Genomic DNA, 22,757 nt, shown 5'->3' with positions numbered 1-22,757 from the left:
AGGTGTTCAAAATCATGGACAGTTTTGATAGAGTAAATAAGCAGAAACTGTTTCCAGTGGCAGAAGGGTTGGTAACCAGGGGACACAAACTTAAGATGATTGGCAAAAGAACCAGATCAGACATGAGGAAAAATTTTAGTACACAGCGAGTGGTTGTGATCTGGAATGCACTGCCTGAAAGGGTGATGGAAGCAGATTCAACAATAACTTTCAAAAGGGAATTGGATAAATACTTGAAGGAAAAAAATACAGGGCTATGGGGAAAGAGCAGGGGAATGAGACTAATTGGACAGTTCTTTCAAAGAGCCAGCACAGGCAGGATGGGCCGAATGGCTTCTTTCTGTGCTGTATCATTCTATGATTCTATGAATTCAGATTTGGTTCCTCTCCAGTAAGATAGTGAATTACAGCCTCTTTTTGCGATAGCTTGCGATGGTCTGGTCATTCATCTAATTGCTGTTTGTGGGGCCTTGCTGTGTGCAAGTAACAAAATTACTTTATTGGCTGAAAAGTGCTTTGGCACATTCTGTGGTCATGAAATGCAATATATAAATGCAAGTTTGTTCTTTCTTTCTATGATATAACATTTAAAATAATTACTGCATTCACACATATGTGGTTAATGGTTTGAAAGTATGCACAGACTGTATATATGAATTTCAATATTGCTGAAGCTGATAATTGTTCAGGATGGATATCTGACGGTCAGGTAAGTAGTCTTCTACTATACTAACCTGTCTTCCACAGGTTACTTCCATCTCTACACTTCTTCTGATAGGACTGCCAGCAGCATTGACTCTTCCCATGGCTGCTGTCAGCCCTATCCAAGACTTGCCAAAAGGAAATGTGATTCCACGTGATGGAACCGTTTTCCTTCTCCCTCCACTCTCAGAGATTAAACATTCCACTGTTCTGCTGTAGTTCCATCTAATGAAAGGCCTGGATTACGAACACTGGAGTGTCCAGTGATCTGTTGTTGGAGCCAAATGGCTTTCCAAGCTGTTGTTCAGATTGGGTTTTTTTATTACTAAATAAAAGTATGTTCAGAAACTAGTGTGTGTTATTGTCTGCTAGATAGTAATCCTAAAGTCAATTAAACAATTAATTAAATAACTCAACGTGTCAGCCGTGGCTCAGTTGATAGCATTCTCGCCGCTGAGTTAGAAGGTTGTGGGTTCAAGTTCCACTCCAGGGACTTGAGCACACAATCTAGACTGACACTCCAGTGCACTACTTCCTTCAACATGTCATCAATGACGACGAACACCTCGCTATGGCCATCCCCACACCTCCACTACTCGCCTTTAAACAGCCACCCAACCTCAAACAGACCATCGTTCGCAGCAAATTACCCAGCTTTCAAGAGAACAGCGTCCACGACACCACACAACCCTGCCGCGGTAACCTCTGCAAGACGTGCCAGATCATCGATACAGATACCACCATCACACGAGAGGACACCACCCACCAGGTGCATGGTTCATACTCCTGTGACTCGGCCAACGTTGTCTACCTCATACGTTGCAGGAAAGGATGCCCCAGAGCATGGTACATTGGCGAGACCATGCAGACACTGCGACAACGGATGAACGGACACCGCGCATCAATCGCCAAACAGGAGGGTTCCCTCCCAGTCGGGGAACACTTCAGCAGTCAAGGACATTCAGCCACCGACTTTCGGGTAAGCGTACTCCAAGGCGGCCTTCGAGACACACGACAACGCAAAATCGTCGAGCAGAAATTGATAGCCAAGTTCCGCACCCATGAGGACGGCCTCAACCGGGATCTTGGGTTCATGTCACGCTACACGTTACCCCACCAGCGAACAAATGTTATCTGTTTTTAATATAACGGGTCAGTTGCTGTCTTTTCTATGTTTCTACCTCTCTATCTCTATTTTTTTTTTGTTTGTTGTTTTTTTTTGGTGATTTGTATATTCTGAGACCTGGCAGGTAACACCTGTCCGTCTGCACACTGATTGCCTTGGCAACGGGCAGTTGAAAAAACTGTCTGTAATCACCAAGCATTGTTCTGTGAATTATAAATGCGACTTCATTTCGAGGATTTCATTTCCACATCGTTCACCTGAGGAAGGAGGTAGCCTCCGAAAGCTTGTGAATTTAAAATAAAATTGCTGGACTATAACTTGGTGTTGTAAAATTGTTTACTACTGAGAGAGTGCTGCACTGTCGGAAGTGCCATCTTTCGGATGAGATGTTAAATCGAAGCACCGTCTGCTCTCTTAGGTGGACGTAAAAGATCCCATAGCACTATTTCGAAGTCGAGTAAGGGAGTTCTCCCCTGTGTTCTGGCCAATATTTATCTCTCAGCCAACATCAAAAAGCAGATGATCTGGTCATTATCACATTGCTGTTTGTGGGACCTTGCTGTGTGCAAATTGGTGCAGCGTTTCCTACATTACAACAGTGACTATACTTCAAAAGTACCTCATTGACTGTAAAGTGCTTTTGGACATCTTGAGGTCGTGAAAGGAACTATATAAATAAAAGTCTTTCTTTTCTTTTTCTACTGAGAACATGAGTAAAAATCACAAATAAACAACAACAGATTGCTCGTATGCTTGGCTAAAATCTTATTGTATGAATGTGGGGTTTACAGCATGCAGTCAATACTCTTTTACCATTCATTTGCAAGTGTCAGGTCAGGCTGGACTAAGTCGTGTAACCCTGAAATTTAAAAGAAAAATTAATTAGTGATTCAAAATTACTCCATGTTGGTGAACAAAAAAAGGACAAAAAACTGCACCCAACTCTATTTGAGGAAAGTTGTGAGTTCAGAAAGAAAATTAAGTAGACATTATAAACGACACAAAAGATTACAGGTAAGGTTAAAGAAGGACGCTGATCCCCTCTCTTCACCGTGCACCCACGTGCTCTTCTTTGGAGCAGGCAGAGGCTCCAAACAAAGCCTCACGGTAACTGTGGGGAAGGCCAAGGCCACTTGGTACATTCAAGTCCTGGCCTAATTCCCAGCCCATTCACCGTACTCCAGCCAGACTTAGTGGATGTGCTCTGGAAGGGCCCTGAATTTTCGGCCATGAATTTGTTTTAATGAAATGTAATATAACACTTAGAATTATAATATAATATAATTTATCTGGCACCTTATCGCATTAAAATATTTCCAAGTGCTTCAAGAAACAAATTATTTGAATAAGAAACAGACCTACAGAGTCAGAAAAGATTAGTTAGGAAGGAGCAGAGGAGTTTGAGTGAAGAATGTGCAAAAACTAGCTAGATTGTTTCAGTGGAAGAATATAGTTTGCTAGATTATTTGAAAAAAAAAGTTGAGAGAACAAAAATGGAGAAAAATAAACAGAAATAAACAGGTCATTTGAATGATAAAGAAAGAGGCTTCAGAAAGAAGCCATAAGAATTCAGTTCAACTAAGAACAAAGTCAAACAATTATTACACCAGTTAACTCTAGAAGGGTAAGAAACATTTTAGAACAGTTACATTCCTACAGGATTTTAACAAAAGACATCTGATGAACAAGAAAAAGATAGGGACAATATGCTGAAGGTGTACCCTGGATGCTGAAAATAGCACCTGATATTTCAAAGAAAGCCAGAATCAATTCACCACTGAGGAAGAGACAATTTGCTCCCAGGTGAAGTAAAAATTTCAATGGATCAAGTTGGTAGGAGTTTACTTTAATTCAATTTAACGACCTTGGGCCCAAAATTATGGGGACCAAAGAGTGGGCACATCGCCCATCGGGAGGCTGCAATTTGGGATGGAATCCGGTTCAACCTAGCTTTTGCTCCCACCAAGGTTCCGCCCTGTGCAAGAAAGTGCTATAATTTCAGTCACGAGGAGCAGGTGATTCTTCTTGATGCAGACGAGATTCGCAAGGGGACATGTCTTCCGCACGTGATCTGATTTATGTTGATGGAGGGGCAGAGGCGGGCGATGTTACACAAGTGGAAGTAGGCAGTCTTTGTGATGGAGAGGATATGGAGTCAGAAGCTCAGCTCATGGTCAAATAGGACGCCGAAGTTGCGATAGTCTGGTTCAACCTATGACAATGGCTGGGGAGGGGAATGGAATTGTTGGTGAGGGTACGGAGTTTGTTGAGGGACGGAAGACGATGGCTTTGGTCTTTGGTCTGGATGTGAGTGCGGCTCATCCATGATGTCAGAAAAGCAGTCCGACAACACGGGACAGTGAGGGGATCAAGAGAGGTAGTGCAGTCAGCAAACATGTGGAAGCTGATCCCATGTCTGCGGCTGATTCACCAAGAGGCAGCGAGTAGATGAGGAAGATGAGGAGGCCAAGGATATATGTTTGGAGTACTCTGAAGTGTGAGGGTAAGAAGAGAAGCCAACACTGGAGATGCTCTGGCTATGGTTTAACAGGAACAGGAACAGTGGAACCAAGTGAAGGCTGTTCTGCTGAGCTGGACAACAGAGCAAAGACATTGGAGGAGGATGGTGTGGTTGACCATGATTCAAACATAGGAGTTGTAGGAAAGATTGGCACAGATTTGGCAGGTGAGCAGATCCCATTGTAGCAATTACATTGCTGAAGTCCCAATCAACAGCTCTCTCTATTCAACCAAGCTGATCTAGGAGGAGGTAGCAAGGCCTATAAGGCAGCAGTCTGAGCATTCAGGAGATGCAAGGATTGGCACAATGGTTTCTGCTGTGAGGGGCTGCACTGCAGATGGCTGTTCAGCTGCACAGTATTGTGGGTCATCAAGTCCTTAACCCTATCCACCATGTTTTGGAAGGTGCTAGGCATTTCCCCCAATGGCTCTAATGACCTCATGCTCTGAAATCATCTCGCAGATCTGGATCGCTGTCCTCACCAGCTATGGAAGGATGCAATTTAACCCTCTGATGAGGTGCTTCCTATCTTCCTCTTCCACTTTCACCTGGTCCTGCTCACCTGTACTTTGTATATCATCTAGTGCACCACCCTCCAACTCTCTATCTAAATCCCCTGAAGTTGATGGCTCTGCGCTGGTACTTGGGAGACTGAAGCAGTGTGGTGGTACCAGATGAACAGCTGGGAGGGACCCACTAATTCTCCCTCTACCATACCTGTAAAGTCAGAAAGAGGAAACTTTTAGGAAAAGGAACTTGACATGACTGTAAAGCTGCCCTGAGTAAGTAGCTACCATGGTGCAGCAGATGCTTGTCAGCTTATGTGTCAGTGTTTGTGGGAGGATCAATGATGGATTTTGTAGCAAGTTTCTTGGTCATAAAACCCTGTGCAGGAACAAATCTTTCTGCTTCTCTATTTCTAGCCTCTGGGAACTTCTGTCTCTCTATTTGCAGGAATCACTCCTACAATGGGGTGAACTTATGAACTACAACAGGTCCCTCCTGCAATTGTAGTGAGCAGGCCATATTCTGCCTATGCCATGTGTGAAAGTGAACACCATCAGGATTGTGAGGAGAGATACAGTACATGCAGCATGCAGGACATTTAACAGAAAGAATGTCAGCAGCGTTTCATAGGCCCTTATTCAACTTCAGCACTACAGTCCCCTTGTTCTGTAGCTTTTTGGCTTCAAGAGACGCACCAGTATTTTTGAGAATGAAGATGAAAATATTTTTTCTATTAAATAATCAATCATAACAGAACATAAAATATAACAGGACATAACACAACATATAACATAACATATCATAACATAATCTATTGAGAACAATGGAAATGGGGACTGGACACATCACCCTATCACATCTCGTAGCTGGGTTCAACTCTAACCTAGACTGATGGGATGAGAGCTTTCATTCTCTGCCAGCTGCACTTTGCATCTGATGCGTGACATCCAAGAGCCTGGAGGAAGAAAGAGAGAGAGAGAGAGATGGAGCGGGGAGAAATGCAGGGCTAGGGTGAATGGGGACTAGGGGGGCAGGGAATTGGGATTCCGGGGGTAAGAGTGGGGGATTGTGTGGGTCGTAGGATTAGGGCTCCGGGCGGGGGAGAGATTGACTATGGACTGGGGGTCAAGGGATGAGGGTCAGGGAGAGAGGCTGAGGATTAGGGATTGAGGGGATTGGCGCTTGGGTCGTGGGTGGGGGAAGAGGGAGACTGGGGAATGGGGAATGGGTTAGGCGTGGGATCCAACATTTTCTGCAGATTCGGGAGTAGCAGCAGCAACATGGTGAGTGGGAGTCGCACTGAGATAGGAGCAAGCAGTAAAGGGATGAGTGAAATCTGCGGACTTTATAGTGGGTAAATACTGTAAGATTGTTTCCACTGGTGGGCGAACGGGGAACAAGGGGATGGAGAACGAGGATTCTCACCAGAAGAACCAAGGAAACATGGGAAAATAGAAACAGGAGTAGATCATTCAGCCTCTCAAGCCTGTTCTACCATTCAATTAGATCATGGCTGATCTGCAATTCAACCCCATGTGCTCACCTTTGCTCCATATCCCTTGACCGCAGCTTGTATAGTGCAGGGGTATTCTGGCTATAGTTACAGGGTGAATATTAGTGAGTTATTGGATTACTACTAGTTACAAGTAGGAGACTGGGGCATTACACCTATTACTACTAGTTACATATAGACTATCAGTGAGTTATTGAGTTGTTGGTTATGAGGGGAATCAGAGTGTTACCAGTATTATTATTAGTTGTCAATGCAATTTCAGTGAGTTACTATTAAATTTCTCTCACCTCTGTTTTCCTCTCAATAAATTCCTCACCCACATTCAGTTTCCCCTCTTCCCCACCCTCGGTTTTACACGTGTTAATGGAGTTTCTGTCGCATTTCTGGCGAAGTAACACTGGCGGAGTGGGAGCAGCTCTGAGGAATTTCCCAGTCCAGACCACCAAAACTCAAACCACCTTTAACATTTGCAAGTGTTATGTATACCTTTGGTCCACTACCTGCTGGCTACAGTATAAGTGTTAAGCAGAAGGGGCTGTTCATCTGACCGGGGACATGCCACATCCCTCAGATGCTCCCCAATCTTTGGTCCGCTTTGCTTACACAACTCTCACCTATGGCTCCAAGTAGTTGCTTGAGCACGGCGGCAGCCACACTGCGGGAAACTGCGTCAGCTCACAGGCTAAACTAGATAAGGATAACCTGCGGATTGTGTCCCAGGTGATAGAGCAACACCCATCTCCTCAGTGTGTGAGGAAAGCGGTGATGAAATAGGCAGACTGGGCAGATATGCTAACTTCTCCGGCTAAGGTGGCATGGTAGCAAGGTTTCGTGGAAAGCTCAGGTCTTCGGTATGGGCGTATCAGATACTGCAGCCCTCCCCATCTCCAGACGTCTCAACTTCATCTTGCCACTGGATTCAGATGTGGGAGGCAGAGAGAGGCAAACTATGCAATTTTCCCTCACTTAAATCAATCTCACGAGCAAGTGCCATTCATCTCATGTTTTTCATATCCTGTAAGTAAATGACTGTTGTAAGAAAGAGCTCAGCTTTCTGATGCTGAACACAGTGTTGAGCTATTGATCTTATGTACTGTTTTTCACTATCGTGACATCTGCAATAGGACTTTGAATGCTAATGGCTCACGATCTAATGATAATACACTAAGTAGATCAAGCAGTACACTCCCACCTTCTTCCACAGATATATTTCCAATGATTAGAGATTCACCGTGTCCTCTCGTAAGAACAATACACAGACTGAAAGAAAAAAATGTTAAATTACAAACATTATACATACGGTTCAGTATTTATATACTGTCAGCACCTTTATTATGAGCTGCATGAGCTGTTTCTGTTTGTACTCAGGGTATGCAGAAGATACTTTAGAATAAGCCACTGGCTACAAAGACCCTGATATTCCTCTCTGTAGTAAAAACAGAAAATGCTGGAAACACTCGGCAGGTCAGGCAGCATCTGTGGAGAAAACAGACTCTGTTTTGACAAAGGGCCCTACTGCAAACATCAATTTTACTGTTCTCTCCACAAATGCTGCCTGACTTGTGAGCATTCTCTGGGGTTGATTTTAACTCTTCCGCCGAGTGGGAAAAGGGTGCTTGAAGAAGCTGGCATTAAGCCTTGTGATTAGGGTCCCTTAGATCAGGAGAGTGTGAGAGGACTAGGCGGCAAGGCAAGGTAGACTTGACGAGACAATTCCTACATTCTTTTGCAGCTTATTAGATCATTCAATTAGATTATGGATCTTGGGGCTTGGAGACTTCCTGGCTGCTGTTATCCAATAGCAGCCAGAAGGCCCCGATTCCAACAGCCATTCCCACAGCTGCAGTTCTCTCAGGCCAGCAGCTGTCCACGTGTTCCCACCTCCATATGCAGGACAATGCCAGGTCTCAAAATTTAGTTTTTCTGCTTTGAGAAGCCATGACATTGTGGGCTGGATAGTCCTCTGCAATCCTGCGCAAAATCAGGCGGGATAGCAACAGAAAATGGTGCATGATCAGGCAGAGAGACTTATCGCCACCTCCTCAACATAAGCTCTATTTCCCTCCCTGTCTCTCCCCCCACCCCCCTCCACTTGCACCACTGTCAGGCACCCCTTACCTGCTGCAGATAAATGGCAGTTGGGGTATGGGGCCGGGCTTCTCGGCCCATTTCCTTTCCTTCCAGCCCTCCTATTGCTGAACCCCGAGGTAGCCGGGTGAAAGATGGTAATGGTGGTAATGGCCCTGAATTTTGTAAGTGGAGGGAGACAGCATAGTAGAGGCCTCCTCTCCCTCCATTTCGGCCCATTCTCAACAACAACAACTTGCATTTATATCGTGCCTTTAACGTAGGAAAACATCCTAAGGTGCTTCCGAGGAGCAATTATCAAACAAAATTTGACACCGATTCACATAAGGAGGTATTAGGGCCGGTGACCAAAAACTTAGTGAAAGAGGTACGTTTTAAGGAGCCTCTTAAAGCAGGAGAGAGAGGTAGAGAGGCAGAGAGATTTAGGTAGGGAATTGCAGAGCTTAGGGCCTAGGCAGCCGAAGGCACGGTCGCCAACTGTGGAGCGACGAAAATCGGGGAGGTGCAAGAGGCCAAAATTGGAGGAACGCAGAAATCTCAGAGGGTTGTAGGGTTGGAGGAGGTTACAGAGCTAAAGAGGGGCGAAGCCAAGAAGGGATTTCAAAACAAGGGCGAGAATTTTAAAATAGAGGCGTTGCTGGACCAGGAGACAATGTAGGTCAGCGAGCACAGGGATGATGGGTGAATGGGATTTGGTGTGAATTAGGATACGGGCAGCAGGGTTTTGGATGAGCTCAAGTTTATGGAGAGTGCAAGGTGGGAGGCCAATCAGGAGAGCATTGGAATAGTCAAGTCTAGAGGTAAAGGTATGGATGACGGTTTCAGCTGCAGATAAGCTGAGGCAGAGGTGGAGATGGGCGATATTACGAAGGTTTAAGTAGGCGGTCTTGGTGATCTCTTACCAGCTGAAGGTCTCAGTTTAGGCTGAGGCCAAAAGCAAACATTTGGTTGACATCTTTGGAGCTTTTCTGCCCCTGTAATCTGGCTTCCCACCTTTTCAGGTGCTACTGCTAGGATTTCCCTCATTGGCAGCGCTGGGCTCCCGCTTGATGACACGCCTCCCGCTAGGAGCACATCCTACATGCCAGCTTAACCCGGTCCCAGGAAAACAGGTCAGTGTTATGGGGGGGTGGGAGCAGTACTGGAAAATGGTAAAGACAGCCCTATGTCTTCTTGAAACAGTACCTCATTGCCACATCACTTTAATCAGTGATGAGCCCACATTATTTTCATTCCTTTTAACAGTCAGTTCAAGCTAAAAATATAGCTTCATTTGTAACCTATTGTATAAACTGAAAATAAGTCAGGGTGCCCTGGATAGGATAATTACAAATGACAGACAGAATGCAAGTAACTTCCTTGCTTGTTCATTGCATTAGATCGGTTCACCCAATTGGGTAAGTATTGTATTCCACAGATCCCTGCTGTGTGTCCTCTGTTTTCATAAGGTACCTTTTTTAGAAATTAACAGAAGCACAAAGATGGAAGTAGAATGTTACCTGAAAGGCGTGTCATCGATGTGTGTGTAGAAATAGTCACTGGTTAGAAACAAGACGCGTTTCTGCAAGTGCAATAAGAGAAAAAAATATATAAATCAGCATTAATTAATTATTGTAACAGAGAGCTGAAGATACACATTCACATGGGAATATTTCCAGGAATCTGTGCATAACAGCATATTCAGAATACATAGGTACCCTGACCTGTGTGATGATCATGTGATCCTCTCATCCTCGTCTAGGTAATGTACAAAATCAGTGATGTATGCAGCTAAAGCGATAACATCACACACTCTGTTGAAATAAGTAGTGCCATTCCTAGACCACGACTTGCACAGTCCTGTTGATCAATTAGTGACTATCCTCCTTGGGGTTGAGGTGTGTGGCGTCTCTTTGGGGTTGAAGTAACACCAAGATAATATGCCAGGCAATGCAACTTTGGAACTACATCAACCTGTTATGGCAACAATGGCAACAATGTGTATGGTAGTCAGAAATGGGTACAGTCGCCTTGTGGTTATGGTACTGGACTAGCAACCTGGAGGTTGTGAGTTCAACCCCATCATGGAAAGTTGTGAAATTGAAGTCAATCAATTTGTTCATTTGTAAGTTAGCACAGGAAAATTATGATGAAAGCTGCTGGATTATTGTGAAAACTCACCCGGTTCACCAATGTCCTTCAGGAAAGGGAATACAAACAGAGGAAAAGGTGGAAATTTACACTGAAAAATGATGGAGGATGTCAAAGGTTTTTGTGCCAGTGAAAACAACCCATCGTGGAATAAGAAAAAGGTTTAAGAAATTGATCTGGACTCTAACTCTTCATCAAACCACACTTTAGATGACACTAAATTTGAATTCCTGCTTACATGGCTTCCTGCATTTGCTAATTATTATTAATAGAATTTCACAACCAGTTGCCATTTTGTGAATGAAATTAATGTAATTGAATATGAATTTTAGCAATAAGAATTAATGACCAGTAATCAACAGAGAAAAGTGATGGGGGCAACACAGGGTATTGGGACCTAAACTTTGTGTGTTTTTTTCCCCTTCACTGGAAATGGAGTGGACTTCCACCTGCCCGATGGCCATACCATCGACTATGGCAGAATTTCTGGGGTCAGTCATATTGCGTATCTTTCAGGCTTCTGCTGGAAACCTGCCAAGAATAGGGCAGATTTACCATTGAGAGCGGTAGCTGACGTGCTGCCACAGAATTTATAGTCCTGCAGTAGCTTAATGAAGAAGCATGTGCAAATTCTGCTGAGAAGAACAACAGATAGTGATGGCTGCAAGGAGACCTGCAGTAAGAACAAGCTCCAACTACTCTGATGCTGAGATAGAGCTATTGTGATGTGGAGATGCCGGTGATGGACTGGGGTGGACAAATGTAAGGAATCTTACAACACCAGGTTATAGTCCAACAAATTTATTTTAAAATCACAAGCTTTCGGAGATTATCTCCTTCGTCAGAGCTATTGTTGGAAGAGATGAAGGAAAGACGGGCAGGATTGTTTGGCACCAAGGGGAAGAGACCATCTGGTGCCATGATGAAGCAGTGGATGCCACCCCCACAACCCCAAGATCAGCAATACAATGCAGAAAATAGTTTACTGGCTTAACCGAGATGGAAAAGGTAAGTGTGCAGCCCGCTTCACCGGTAGCACCTTGACTGTTGTTCATTTGTAACAATCCATGTTGGCGTGTTACCAGTTTGGACATTGTGAAGCACTATTGTTCAGTCCCAATTTCCACACTCAGTGGAATGCCAACCCAAGTCAATTTCTGCCCAAACTTGCCACTTTTGCATTGATTTTCAGGCAGACTGGGGACTGAATATCCAGGCCCGGGTGTTCAGTGCATGATGCCACTGAGCAGTTGATCACAGGTTTGTAACTCGATTTCCTCATAAGATGATCTTTTGATCTCAACTGTGCTGTGGTGGGCAAGAAAAAGACTTGCACTTTCTCACAGGTTGAGAGAGAAGTAATTGACCCTCAACTTGTCTAAGATTTGAAATATCCTTGTGTGGAATTGTGGATTGACAGGGTAGATTGACATCTGATTCCAATATATTGCACATTATGGAACAGGAATGAATAAAGTAAATCACCTATTAAACCATACCTGGTGAATGGAAGAACGCTAATTGTAGTTTCCAAAAGGTGAAAAGGATTGAGTATGAAACAAATAATAGAACATGATAAATATAAATGTATCTCTTACCCTTTCATCAACTGGTACTTTGACATTCATTGACAGTTTCCCAGTCTCACCGTTCACCATAGCTGTTCTGAGCTATACATGGAAAAAAATAATTGCTGTCAAATTTAAGTTACTTCCAGAGTGATACATAGAGCCAGCTTAATGCACTCCTTCACCTGTCACAGTAAATATTACACAAGGAGTGGCTTTAATGCAGTTTGTATAAAACTTACCTCTGTGAGTGGCTTGTGGGGTTTTAAACAGCACTGCCTCAGTGTGGAGGCAGCGCCCTAAGTAAAGCAGCCTTACGGTGCCTGGAATCTCTTGTGGTGCATGAAGGCTACAGACATGTGTGCAGTGTATGATGCCCTAGTCTTTGGGGAATACTGCAATCTCTGCAAATCCCAGAGCGCTATCCTGCTGCTTCCAAATGCTCATGGGGAAAGTGATGAAGGTGTTGGTTTTCACACATAAGGCATCAGTCATCTATTTAATATACTTACATGCACTGCACAGAGACTAAGATTACTGATGTCCCCGACTCTGTAAAGATCCAGAGGCAACCATCATGGACCAAAGGACTAAGTATTTGCTATAAAGATGCAATAAAATCCTCCTGCAAACTGCCTTCACACACGGAAAGTGTACGATAATCAGAAAGTCCCTTGCTGAAAGGACAAAGCACTTTCAAACAGTATCTAGTATCAGCATCTGATCCCTTTAAATGGTGGCTGTTTGAAACTGCCACCTGACTTCTGCTACTGCATGTGGTTTGTGGGAGGAAAATGGAAGAAGTATATGAGGGCATACGGGCCACAAAATTGTGTTCATGTCCTAAATACATCACTTTAGGCTAATTTAAATATATTAACAAAGCTCCTGCTTGTTAGAGATGGGGGGAGGGAGGGAGGAATTCAATGTCCATCAGAAACAGGCACAAAGTTGCTGGAGCAGCTGTCCTCAAAGCCAACGCGGGAGGCCCAAACCATATTCAGGTTCGGGTCTCATTTAAATGCCACCGGTGAGCTGCAGGCACCAAATGGTCACCCCGCTGCAGCTCATCGCTCGTAGGAGAGAGGGAAATCCAACCCGTATAATCAAATTTATGTTATCTGTAATACACCATTAAGGCAGATGGGCAGAGTGGGGACCCAGCATAAAAAATAAAACAAGTGAGTTAGAAGAACAAATTCAGCTTAAGGGATATATCGTACCCATTACTAGCTACAAGCTGGGCATGGTTTGTAGCTAAATATTCCAGGCTACAGGATCTTCAGAAAGGACAGGGAAATTGGGAAAGGAGAAGGAGTAGCAATATTGGTAAAAGACAAAATTACAGCAATGGAAAGAAAGGATTTCAGTAAGGGTGAACAGGCAGTGGAAACATTACGGGTAGAACTAAGGAACAGTAAAGGTTGCAAGACTCTGGTAAGACTTGTCTACAGACCTCCTGATAGCAGTCGGGGGATGCATAAGTACGGAGATCAGGGAAGCATGTAGCAGAAACAACGTAGTTATAATAGGAGATTTTAATTTTCGCGTAGACTAGGAGAAGCAGAATAGCTCAGGTAGTAAAAGCAATGAATTTCTAGAATGTATACACGGCAATTTTCTGGAACAATATGTTTTACAACCAACACAAGATAAGGCCATTCCAGATTTAGTGATGAGTAATGAACTAGAATTAGTTAACAATCTGACTGTTAGGGAACATCTTGCGAATAGTAACCATAATATGATTGAATTTGATATTAGTTTTGAAAGGTAGAAGCAAGAGTCGCAAACCAAAGTTTTAAATTTCAGTACGATAAACTTCTAAGAGATGAGAAATAAAATGGGCTGGGCTGAGTGGTTAATGGGTAAACCTACAGACAAACAGTGGGAAGTTTTCAAATAAATTTTTGATACAATACAAAACCAGTACATACCCCTAAAAGGCAAAACCCACTTGTGCAGGTAAGCAACCATCATCAACAAATGAGGTAAGAGACAGCATGGTCAACAAATGAGGAAAGAGACAGATCAGCCATCGTCTAACTGAATGGAGGAAAAGGCTTGAGTAGCTGAATTGCCTACTCCTGTTCCTATGTTCCAACTTTTTTGGACTTCTCTGCCGTCAAGACTACGCTACTCCACTGGATTACATTGCAAGGCTCAGCTGCTGTGACTCTGATCTGCTATTCAGTTGCTTAAGTTTTAAGGTAACTTTGTCTAGCCTACAGACCAACCCCCGCCGCTGCTGTTATCTGCTTAGCTTATGACTGTCCTACTGGTTTTTCAGCTTTATTTTGCTACAGTCTGGGTCCTGATCAGAAATTCACTCTGCTGGACAATAGTCCATTTCTCCGCCGCTTCTGGATCTTATAGTGATCTCCAACTTCGCCACCGCTTTTCTGCCCCACGATCGATTCTGCACACCTCCTGACCCTTCATTCCCACCGAAGTACCTCCAGCATTGTGTCCTCTGATACTCTGCCCTTCAAATAGCTTCTAGACTCATCTGCCGTCCACACCTGGACATCAATTCGTCAATGCTCCAAGCTGACTCCACGCTATCTATGTCAACTTTATCCCACCGAGAGACCTCTGATTTTAAACTTTGAACTCCCTCCTAGTGTCTCCTCTCTTTTCCCACACAGTTCCTTGTCTCATGTTCAGGTAAGTCTGCAGGTAAGACTTTGTTTGTATGGATTGGGGGGGGAGGGGCACGGGGGGGCATGGGGGCATGGGTGGGCACATCTTGGCACAGGGGTAGTGAGCCATGGGAAGAAGGATTGCGGGTCAGTCATGGGAGAGGGGTCCTTGATCGTTGAGGGGGAAGATCGGGGATTGGGGTGGGAGGATTGGGGTCGGGGGTGGGAGGATCGGAGTGGGGGGGACGATCGGGGTCGGAGACCGGGGGTCCGCGATCGGGGTGGGAGGGGTCTGTGATCAGGGGTCGGGTGTCTGCGATTGTTGGGGGGATGGTGCAGGTAGGCTTTTGGGCCTGGGGGAAGCACTCCTGCTCCTCCGGACCCACAAGCTGTGCCTTTCTCGGCACCTACCTGTTAGTCTCAGGCCTTCTTGCCCCCTTTCACGAGGCACAAAACAGAAGGCCCAGGAATCCCAGCCCCCCCCCCCCCCCCCCCGGGGTTGAAATCGGAAAGTCCAGAAAAATGGAGGCCTGAAGCCTCCTTGAAAGGTTTTAAGGCCCAACCCGCTTCTTGGGAGCAGGTTGGTCACCGCCCCTCTTCCTGCCCCGGTGAAAACTGGAAATGGGAGGGTTGGAGGCGGGTCTGAAATGGTGGCAATTTTCAATGCCCCCAGCCCCCAACCCACCTGTTTTACATTGAACATTTATGGCAGACAACTGGGTTAACCATTCATCGCCGGATCTGGCTGGCCACATGAAGCACTGTCGGGTTCTGCTGTCCTCTGCCAAAACTGCTCACTATTCCAGGGTCACCCTGAAATGCAAAAATGTTAAAATTGAGCCCCATGACTTTGACGGAAACCTGGCTAATGGGTGACGACACCTTCCCCATTAATGACGCCTCTCCGCCTGGCTATATCTTCCACCACTTGCCCTGCCCAGACTGCTGCGGTGGCAGTGTGGTCCTTATCACCAAATCACACCTTGGTCTGCACCCTACTCTTCTGGCACCTTCTCTTCCTTTGAACATTTCACCTTGTTCCACCCCTCTCACCCCTCCTTTAAAATCCTCATTCTCTACTGCCCACCAAAGTACGATGCCAAGTTTCTCACTGCGATATATTCACTGCTTTCCTCCCTCAGCCTCTGCACCGAGCGACTTCTCATCCTTGGTGATTTCAACCTTCACCTCAACTCATCATGCTCTCTCTCCTTTGAGTTCACTGCCTTCCTAAGCTCTCTTAATCTCTCCCTCCACATAAACTCCCCAACCCATATTCACAGCCACCCCATCACCATTTCACATGGCCTCTCTACTCCCATCGTGTCAATCACGGTAAAGGCCACATCCGAGCACTTTTGTATCCCTCTCCACCCACAATCTCTTTTCCCCCTCCCAACCCCTCTTCCTTCCGTGTTCGCACCTGGAAAAACTCTCCCCCAAGTCACTTACAACGGCAGTTTTAAATTCCCAACTGCCTATCCTTAGGCCCTCCATCACCACGACATTTCTGTAGCTATCGATCTGCTCAATCACACCCTCACCTCCACCTTTGATGCCCTTGTCCCCATTAAAACCATTACTCCCCCTGGTATGGCCCTCTTCTCTGCTCCCTTAAGTCCAAGGGACGCAGACTTGAACATTTATGGTGGACAACTGGGTTAACCATTCATCGCCGGATCTGGCTGGCCACATGAAGCACTATCGGGTCCTGCTGTCCTCTGCCAAAACTGCTCACTATTCCAGGGTCACCCTGAAATGCAAAGATAACTGCCGGCTTCTCTGCTCCACTGGAAACCCTCTTCTTAAGCACCTCTCCCCTCCCCACCCTTACCTCCAACAAGTGCTAGGAGCTCATGGACTACTTAGTCACTAAGATTGAGACCATCCGTTCAGCTGCCTCTGCTGCTTCCCTCCCTTCCCCTAGCCCACCAAGCCAAACTTCCCCTACAGATCCCCTTGCCCTAGCCCTGAACTCGCATCTTTCTCGAGTTTCTCTTCAACCTCCCCTCATGTCCTTTCCGAGCTCATCTTGACCATGAGACCCTCCTCCTGTTCCCACGACCCTATTCCCACTAAAATTCTGACCACCCAACTTCCCTTCCTGGACCCCACCTTAGCTGATATTATTAACGGTTCCCTTTCCTCAGGTACCGTCCCCCTCCGCTTCAAATCTGTCGTTATCAAAAAGCCCACCCTTGACCTCTCTGACCTTGCAAACTACCGCCCCATCTCCAATCTTCCTTTCCTCTCCAAAGTCCTTGAACATGTTGTCGCCCCCCCTAAATCTTTCCTGCAACTTCATGTTTGAATCGCTCCAATCAGGTTTCCACCTCTGCTACAGTACTGAAACGGTCCTTATCAAAGTCATAAATGACATCCTACATGATTGCTACCATGGTAAACTATCCCTCCTCGATCTTCTCGAACTTTCTGCAGCCTTTGACATGGTTGACCACACCATCCTCCTCCAACGCCTCTCCTCCGTCATCTAGCTGGGTGGGACTGCGCTCGCATAGTTCCAATCTTATTTATCCAGTCATACCAGAGAATCATCTTCAATGGCTTCTCTCCTCACTCCCGCACAATTTCCTTTGGAGTCCCCAACGGGTCTATCCTTGGCCCCCTCCTATTTTGCATCTACATGCTGCCCCTCGGCAACATCATCCGAAAACACAACGTCAGGTTCCACCTGTTCAATGACGACAGCCAGCTCTACCTCACCGCCACATCCCTTGAACCCTCCACTGTCTCTGATTTCTCACACTGCCTGTCCGACACCAAGTACTAGATGAGCAAAAATTTCCTCCAACTAAATATTGGGAAGATCGAAGCCACTGTCTCTGGTCCCCGCCACAAACTCTGTACCCCAGCCACCGACTCGATTCCTCTCTTTGGTCACTGTCTGAAGCTGAACCAGACCGTTTGCAACCTTGACGTCCTGTTTGACCCTGAGATGAGTATCCAATCACATATGGACTCCATCATCAAGATTGCCTATTTCCACCTCCGTAACATCGCCTGTCTACGCCCCTGCCTCAGCTCATGTGCTGCTGAAACCCTCATCCATGCCTTTCTCACCACTAGACTTGACAATTACAATGCTCTCCTGGCTGGCCTCCCATCTTCTACCCTCCATAAACTTGAGCTCATCTGAAACCCTGCTGTCCGTATCCTAACTTGCACCAAGTCCCATTCACCCATTACCCCTGTGCTCGCTGACCTACACTGGCTCCAGGTCCGGGAATGCCTTGATTTTAAAATTTTCATCCTTGTTTTAAATCCCTCCATGGTCTCACCCCTCCTTATCTCTTTAGGCTCCTTCAGCCCGACAACCCTCCGAGATCTCTGCGCTCTTCCAATTCTTCCCACTTACGCAAGCCCGATTTTAATTGCTCCACCATTGGTGGGCATGCCTTCAGCTGCCCAGGCCTTAAGCTCTGGAATTGCCTCCATGAATCTCTCCATTTCTCTACCTCTCTCTCCTCCTTCAAGATGCTACTTCAAACCTACTTTTTTGATCAAGTTTTTGGTCACCTGTCTTAATATTTCCTTACGTGGCTTGGCGTCAAATTTTGTTTGATAATCACAACTGTGAAGCACCGTAGAATGTTTCACTACATTAAAGCCACTATATAAATGCAAGTTGTTCTTGTTGTTTTAATGGTACTACAGTGCTTCCCTCCAATGGACAATGCAATGGAATTGCTAGGGCAGCAAATACACACCTCCAACATTCCCCCATATGAATGCATTAATGAGTTTTGCCTTGGAGCAGCACAGCCTCATTGGAAAACCTAGGGCTTGTGCAAATAAGCGCAAAACACGTGCCAGGCGAAATAACTCAGTTTTCCGTCCCCACTGTGCCTGGTATACACATGCACTTGCAGCACACGAGTGGAATTTCAGTCCTTAGGAGAACAGACACACAGCCTGTTCCCATGTTAATACCTAATGCTTTTCTATGAACCAGCCACCAACAGTTGCACAGTGACTGAGCTAATTGCCTCATGCTCTCATTTTTTTTTAGCATGCAGCTATGGCACCCTCCATCCTGACGGTGTGAGTTTGAGGGGGTCCGCAAAGTAGGTAAATGTGTTTGCACAGCAGAGTTTTGGGTATAAATTAAGAATTTTGAGTGGAAACACAAAGGTCTTGCAGCCAAAACTTTGTCTGAAGTGACAGAGTGCCCTGCTGCAATAAATGAGGTTCTCCCCCCACCTGTCAAATAATCCTTTGCATCTCCCACTGGCTGTTGGCTGAAACACGTCTGCTACAACAGGGAATGTTTCCCACAGCACGGGAAATATACTGAGGATCCTGCAAAATTGCACTCCCGCCAAAATCTCCACTCAATGAGGTCTCTCAAATACCTCAACTATCTGCCTAACTATGTAATGCAGCATCCCGCCAGCTTTAATTGCTGGTGGGAGTCCTGCATTCGGGAGCTGCGCGCGCACCCGATCCTGCTCCGGGATTCCGCCATTTTACGAGCCCCCCAGACCCAAACGCACCCGCTCCGCCATCCGAAAATCGGCCCCACAGTGACTGAGCTAATTGCCTCATGCTCTTATTTTTTTTCAGGGGAAGCACTTCCCTTTGTTTACCAAGTCTCACAGATATCAGCATCTCAGCCAGCAAGGAGAAACTGCAGAAGAGAATCTGTGTGTTGCCACTCCATGACTCACAATGTTAGTGCACCAATACATTGTGTACGGGGCCAGTTGAATACCATTTTATTTTAATGTTCTTTCATTCTGTAAAATTTGAGAGAATTAAAGCTTCAAAGGTCAAAATCACCTGCTCATCTGTTTTGAATATATGATGTCAGAACAGCTTAGCAATGAGATCCAAATGGCATCATCCTCCCTAGTAACCTGCTGTGTCAAGTAGCCAGGAGGCATTATGATGCTATTGATTGTCATTGATGATATAATCATGTCAGACACATTGTGCGGGCAAGGTAACGTGACACTGAATGATTAAACTGCTTTTACGGGTCTGCTATTTGCAAATGTTATCATGGAAAATAAAAGTGCTAAAGAAAGTGTACTGAAATGTGCAGTGATGCTTAAGGATTAAGAAGTTTAGAACATGAGACAAGGAACTGAGTGGGATGCACAAAATCAGTGTCCTGAAAATGTGTTGGTAATGGGAATCCAGTGAGACGTTTTTGCTTATGGAGGTTTAAATATAATCATTGGCAGCCTGTTGATGTTATTGGAGTATTTTTTTCTGCTGCTATAATAACTTAATAAAAAGTTATTTAATACAACAGCAACAACTTGCATTTATATAGCACCTTTAAACATCCCAAGGCGTTTCACAGGAGCGTAATCAGACAAAAATTGACACCCAGCCAAGGAAGGCGATATTAGGACAGGTAACTAAAAGATTGGTCGAATAGGTAAATTTTAAGGAGGTTCTTAAAGGAGAGAGAGGTGGTGAGACAGAGAGATTTAGGGTGGGAATTCCAGAGCATAGAGGCTAAGCTGGTGCCATTCCTATCTATCCAGTCGTAGCCAGAGAATCATCTGCAATGGCTTCTCTTCCCACTCGCGCACCATTATCTCTGGAGTCCCCCAAGGATCTATCCTTGGCCCCTCGTATTTCTCATCTACATGCCCCTCCGGAAATATCATCCGAAGACACAATGTCAGGTTCCACGTGTACGTTGACGACACCCAGCTGTACCTCACTACCACCTCTCTCAATCCCTCCACTGTCTCTGATTTGTCACACTGCTTGTCCAACTACTGGATGAGCAGAAATTTCCTTCAACTAAATACTGGGAAGACTGAAGCCAATATCTTCGGTCCCTGCCACAAACTCCGTTCCTTAGTCACCGAATCCATTTCTCTCCCTGGCCACTTTCTGAGGCTGAACCAGACAGTTTGCAACCTTGACATCCTATTTGACCCTGAGATGAGCTTCCGACCACATATCCATCTATTTCCACCTCCGTAACATCGCCCGTCTTTGCCCCTACCTCAGCCCATCTGCTGTTAAAACCTTCATCCATGCCTTTGGTACCTCTAGACTTGACTATTCTAATGCTGTCCTGGCCGGCCTCCCATCTTCCACGCTCCATAAATTTGAGTTCATCCAAAACTCTGCTGCCCATATCCTAACTCGCTCCAAGTCCCGTTCACCCATTACCCCTGTGCTCGCTGGCCTACATTGGCTCCCAGTCCGGCAGCGCATTGATTTTAAAGTTATTATCCTTGTTTTCAAATCCCTCCTTGGCCTTGCCCCATCCTGTCTCTTTGACCTCCTTCAACGCTACCCTCCTCCGAGATCCCTGCGCTAGTCCAATTCTGGCCTTTGGCGCATCCCCGATTTTAATCGCTCCACTATTGACGACCATGCCTTCAGCTGCCTAGACCCTAAGCTCTGGAATTCCCTCCCTAAACCTCTCCACCTCTCTACCTCTCTCTCTTCCTTTAAGTCGCTCCTTAAAACCTACCTCTGACCAAACTTTTGGTCACCTGTCCTAATATATCCTTATGTGGCTTGGTGTCAAATTTTGTTTGATAACGCTCCTGTGATGCACCTTGGGATGTTTTACCACGTTAAAGGCGCTATATAAATGCAAGTTGTTGTTGTTGTAAATAGCTGAAGGCACTGCTGTCAATGATGGGGCTAAGGGAGTGTGGGATGCTCAAGAGCCCTGAGTTGGAGGAATGCAGAGTTCTGAAAGGGTTTTAGGACTGGAGGAGGTTACAGAGATAGGGTGGGGCGAGGCCATGGAGGCATTTGAACAGGATGATGAGAATTTTAAATTTGAGATGTTGGTGGACCAGAAGCCAATGTAGGTTAGTGAGCACAGCGGTGATGGGTGAATGGGACTTGGTGCGGGTTAGGATACAGGCAGCAGAGTTTTGGATGAGTTCAACTTTATGGAGGGTGGAAGATGGGAGGTTGGCCAGGAGAGTATTGGAATGATCAAGTCTGGAGTTAACAAAAGTATGGATGAGGGTTTCATCAGCGGATAAGCTGAGGTGGGGCGGAAACAGATGATGTTATGGAGGTGGTAGAAACAGCAAAAATGAAAACAATAACAAAACAACTCACAATCTCATCTTTGTCTTCCCACTCCACCTTCGAGAGATCCACACTGTTATAATTTGGCTTTGGCTTCAGTTTCTTTCCATCTTTGTACTGCAATTAATAAGAATGAATCAAAATAAATCCAGAAACCAAGAACAGCCAAGTTCGTGGCAGTACCATGGCACAATGCAGTGGAACTCAAATGCACTTTACCACAGTAGGACAGTTTCTCTCCAGCAATTCCATTTCATGCTACGTTCTCAATCTCAGCACTTGTTGTCAGGGGTGGGGAAGAGAGGAGGGAAGTGCAGAGTGAAGGTCAGACACTCCCCAAAGGGAGCAAGTGAAAATTACCCCAGCCACCTTTACGACTCTCCTAGTGGCAGATTACAGAACAACACTGACAAGGACTTGAGCCCTTATCTCTCCATGGTGTTAGTTGGGCATGTTGCATGGCACTGTGTGTAGGGAAGAAAAACAGTTTACAAATATAAAGTCAAGTCCGTAGAGTGTGTATTTCTTTGTGCATATAGAAAGCCTAGCTGTTGGTAACTCGGATTGTGGGGGCGCTATTAATCCACCCCACCTGGCAGGAACGGGTAGACCGTGCAATTAAAATCGCCTTATCAACCTCATTCCCACTCCATTCCCACCCACCGTCACCTGAGATGGGCCCATTTTTTTAGGTGGCTGAGGCATCCGCCTGACTCAAGTGGGAGCCTTATTAATACTTTCAAATCGGGATCCTATTACGCCATTAGGACTCCGATGGCCTCTTAACCGCTGACTGAGTGAAACCTGGTCTGCAGGAAAAAGAGGCACTGAAAGATAAGTATTACACTCCCTTAGTGGGAGAGGAGCAGCAGGAGTGCTCCACCATTGTCTTGCATTAGAGATCCAAAACTGCTAG

General features: G+C 45.6%; 1 protein-coding gene across 1 annotated transcript in view; it reads right to left on the bottom strand.

Moving 5' to 3' along the window:
- The window catches only part of cacna2d4a (calcium channel, voltage-dependent, alpha 2/delta subunit 4a), a 435,940-nt gene that overhangs the window by 253,247 nt on the left and 159,936 nt on the right, over positions 1-22,757 (bottom strand). The window contains 5 exon segments of the mRNA XM_067999142.1: positions 2,642-2,687; positions 7,562-7,629; positions 9,957-10,018; positions 12,186-12,257; positions 21,872-21,958. Coding sequence (XP_067855243.1) covers positions 2,642-2,687; positions 7,562-7,629; positions 9,957-10,018; positions 12,186-12,257; positions 21,872-21,958 — 335 coding nt within the window.

Source organism: Heptranchias perlo, chromosome 18, assembly GCF_035084215.1.
Source record: "Heptranchias perlo isolate sHepPer1 chromosome 18, sHepPer1.hap1, whole genome shotgun sequence".
In the NCBI taxonomy this organism is placed as follows: domain Eukaryota; kingdom Metazoa; phylum Chordata; class Chondrichthyes; order Hexanchiformes; family Hexanchidae; genus Heptranchias; species Heptranchias perlo.
This window is presented reverse-complemented; position numbering and strand designations above follow the sequence as displayed.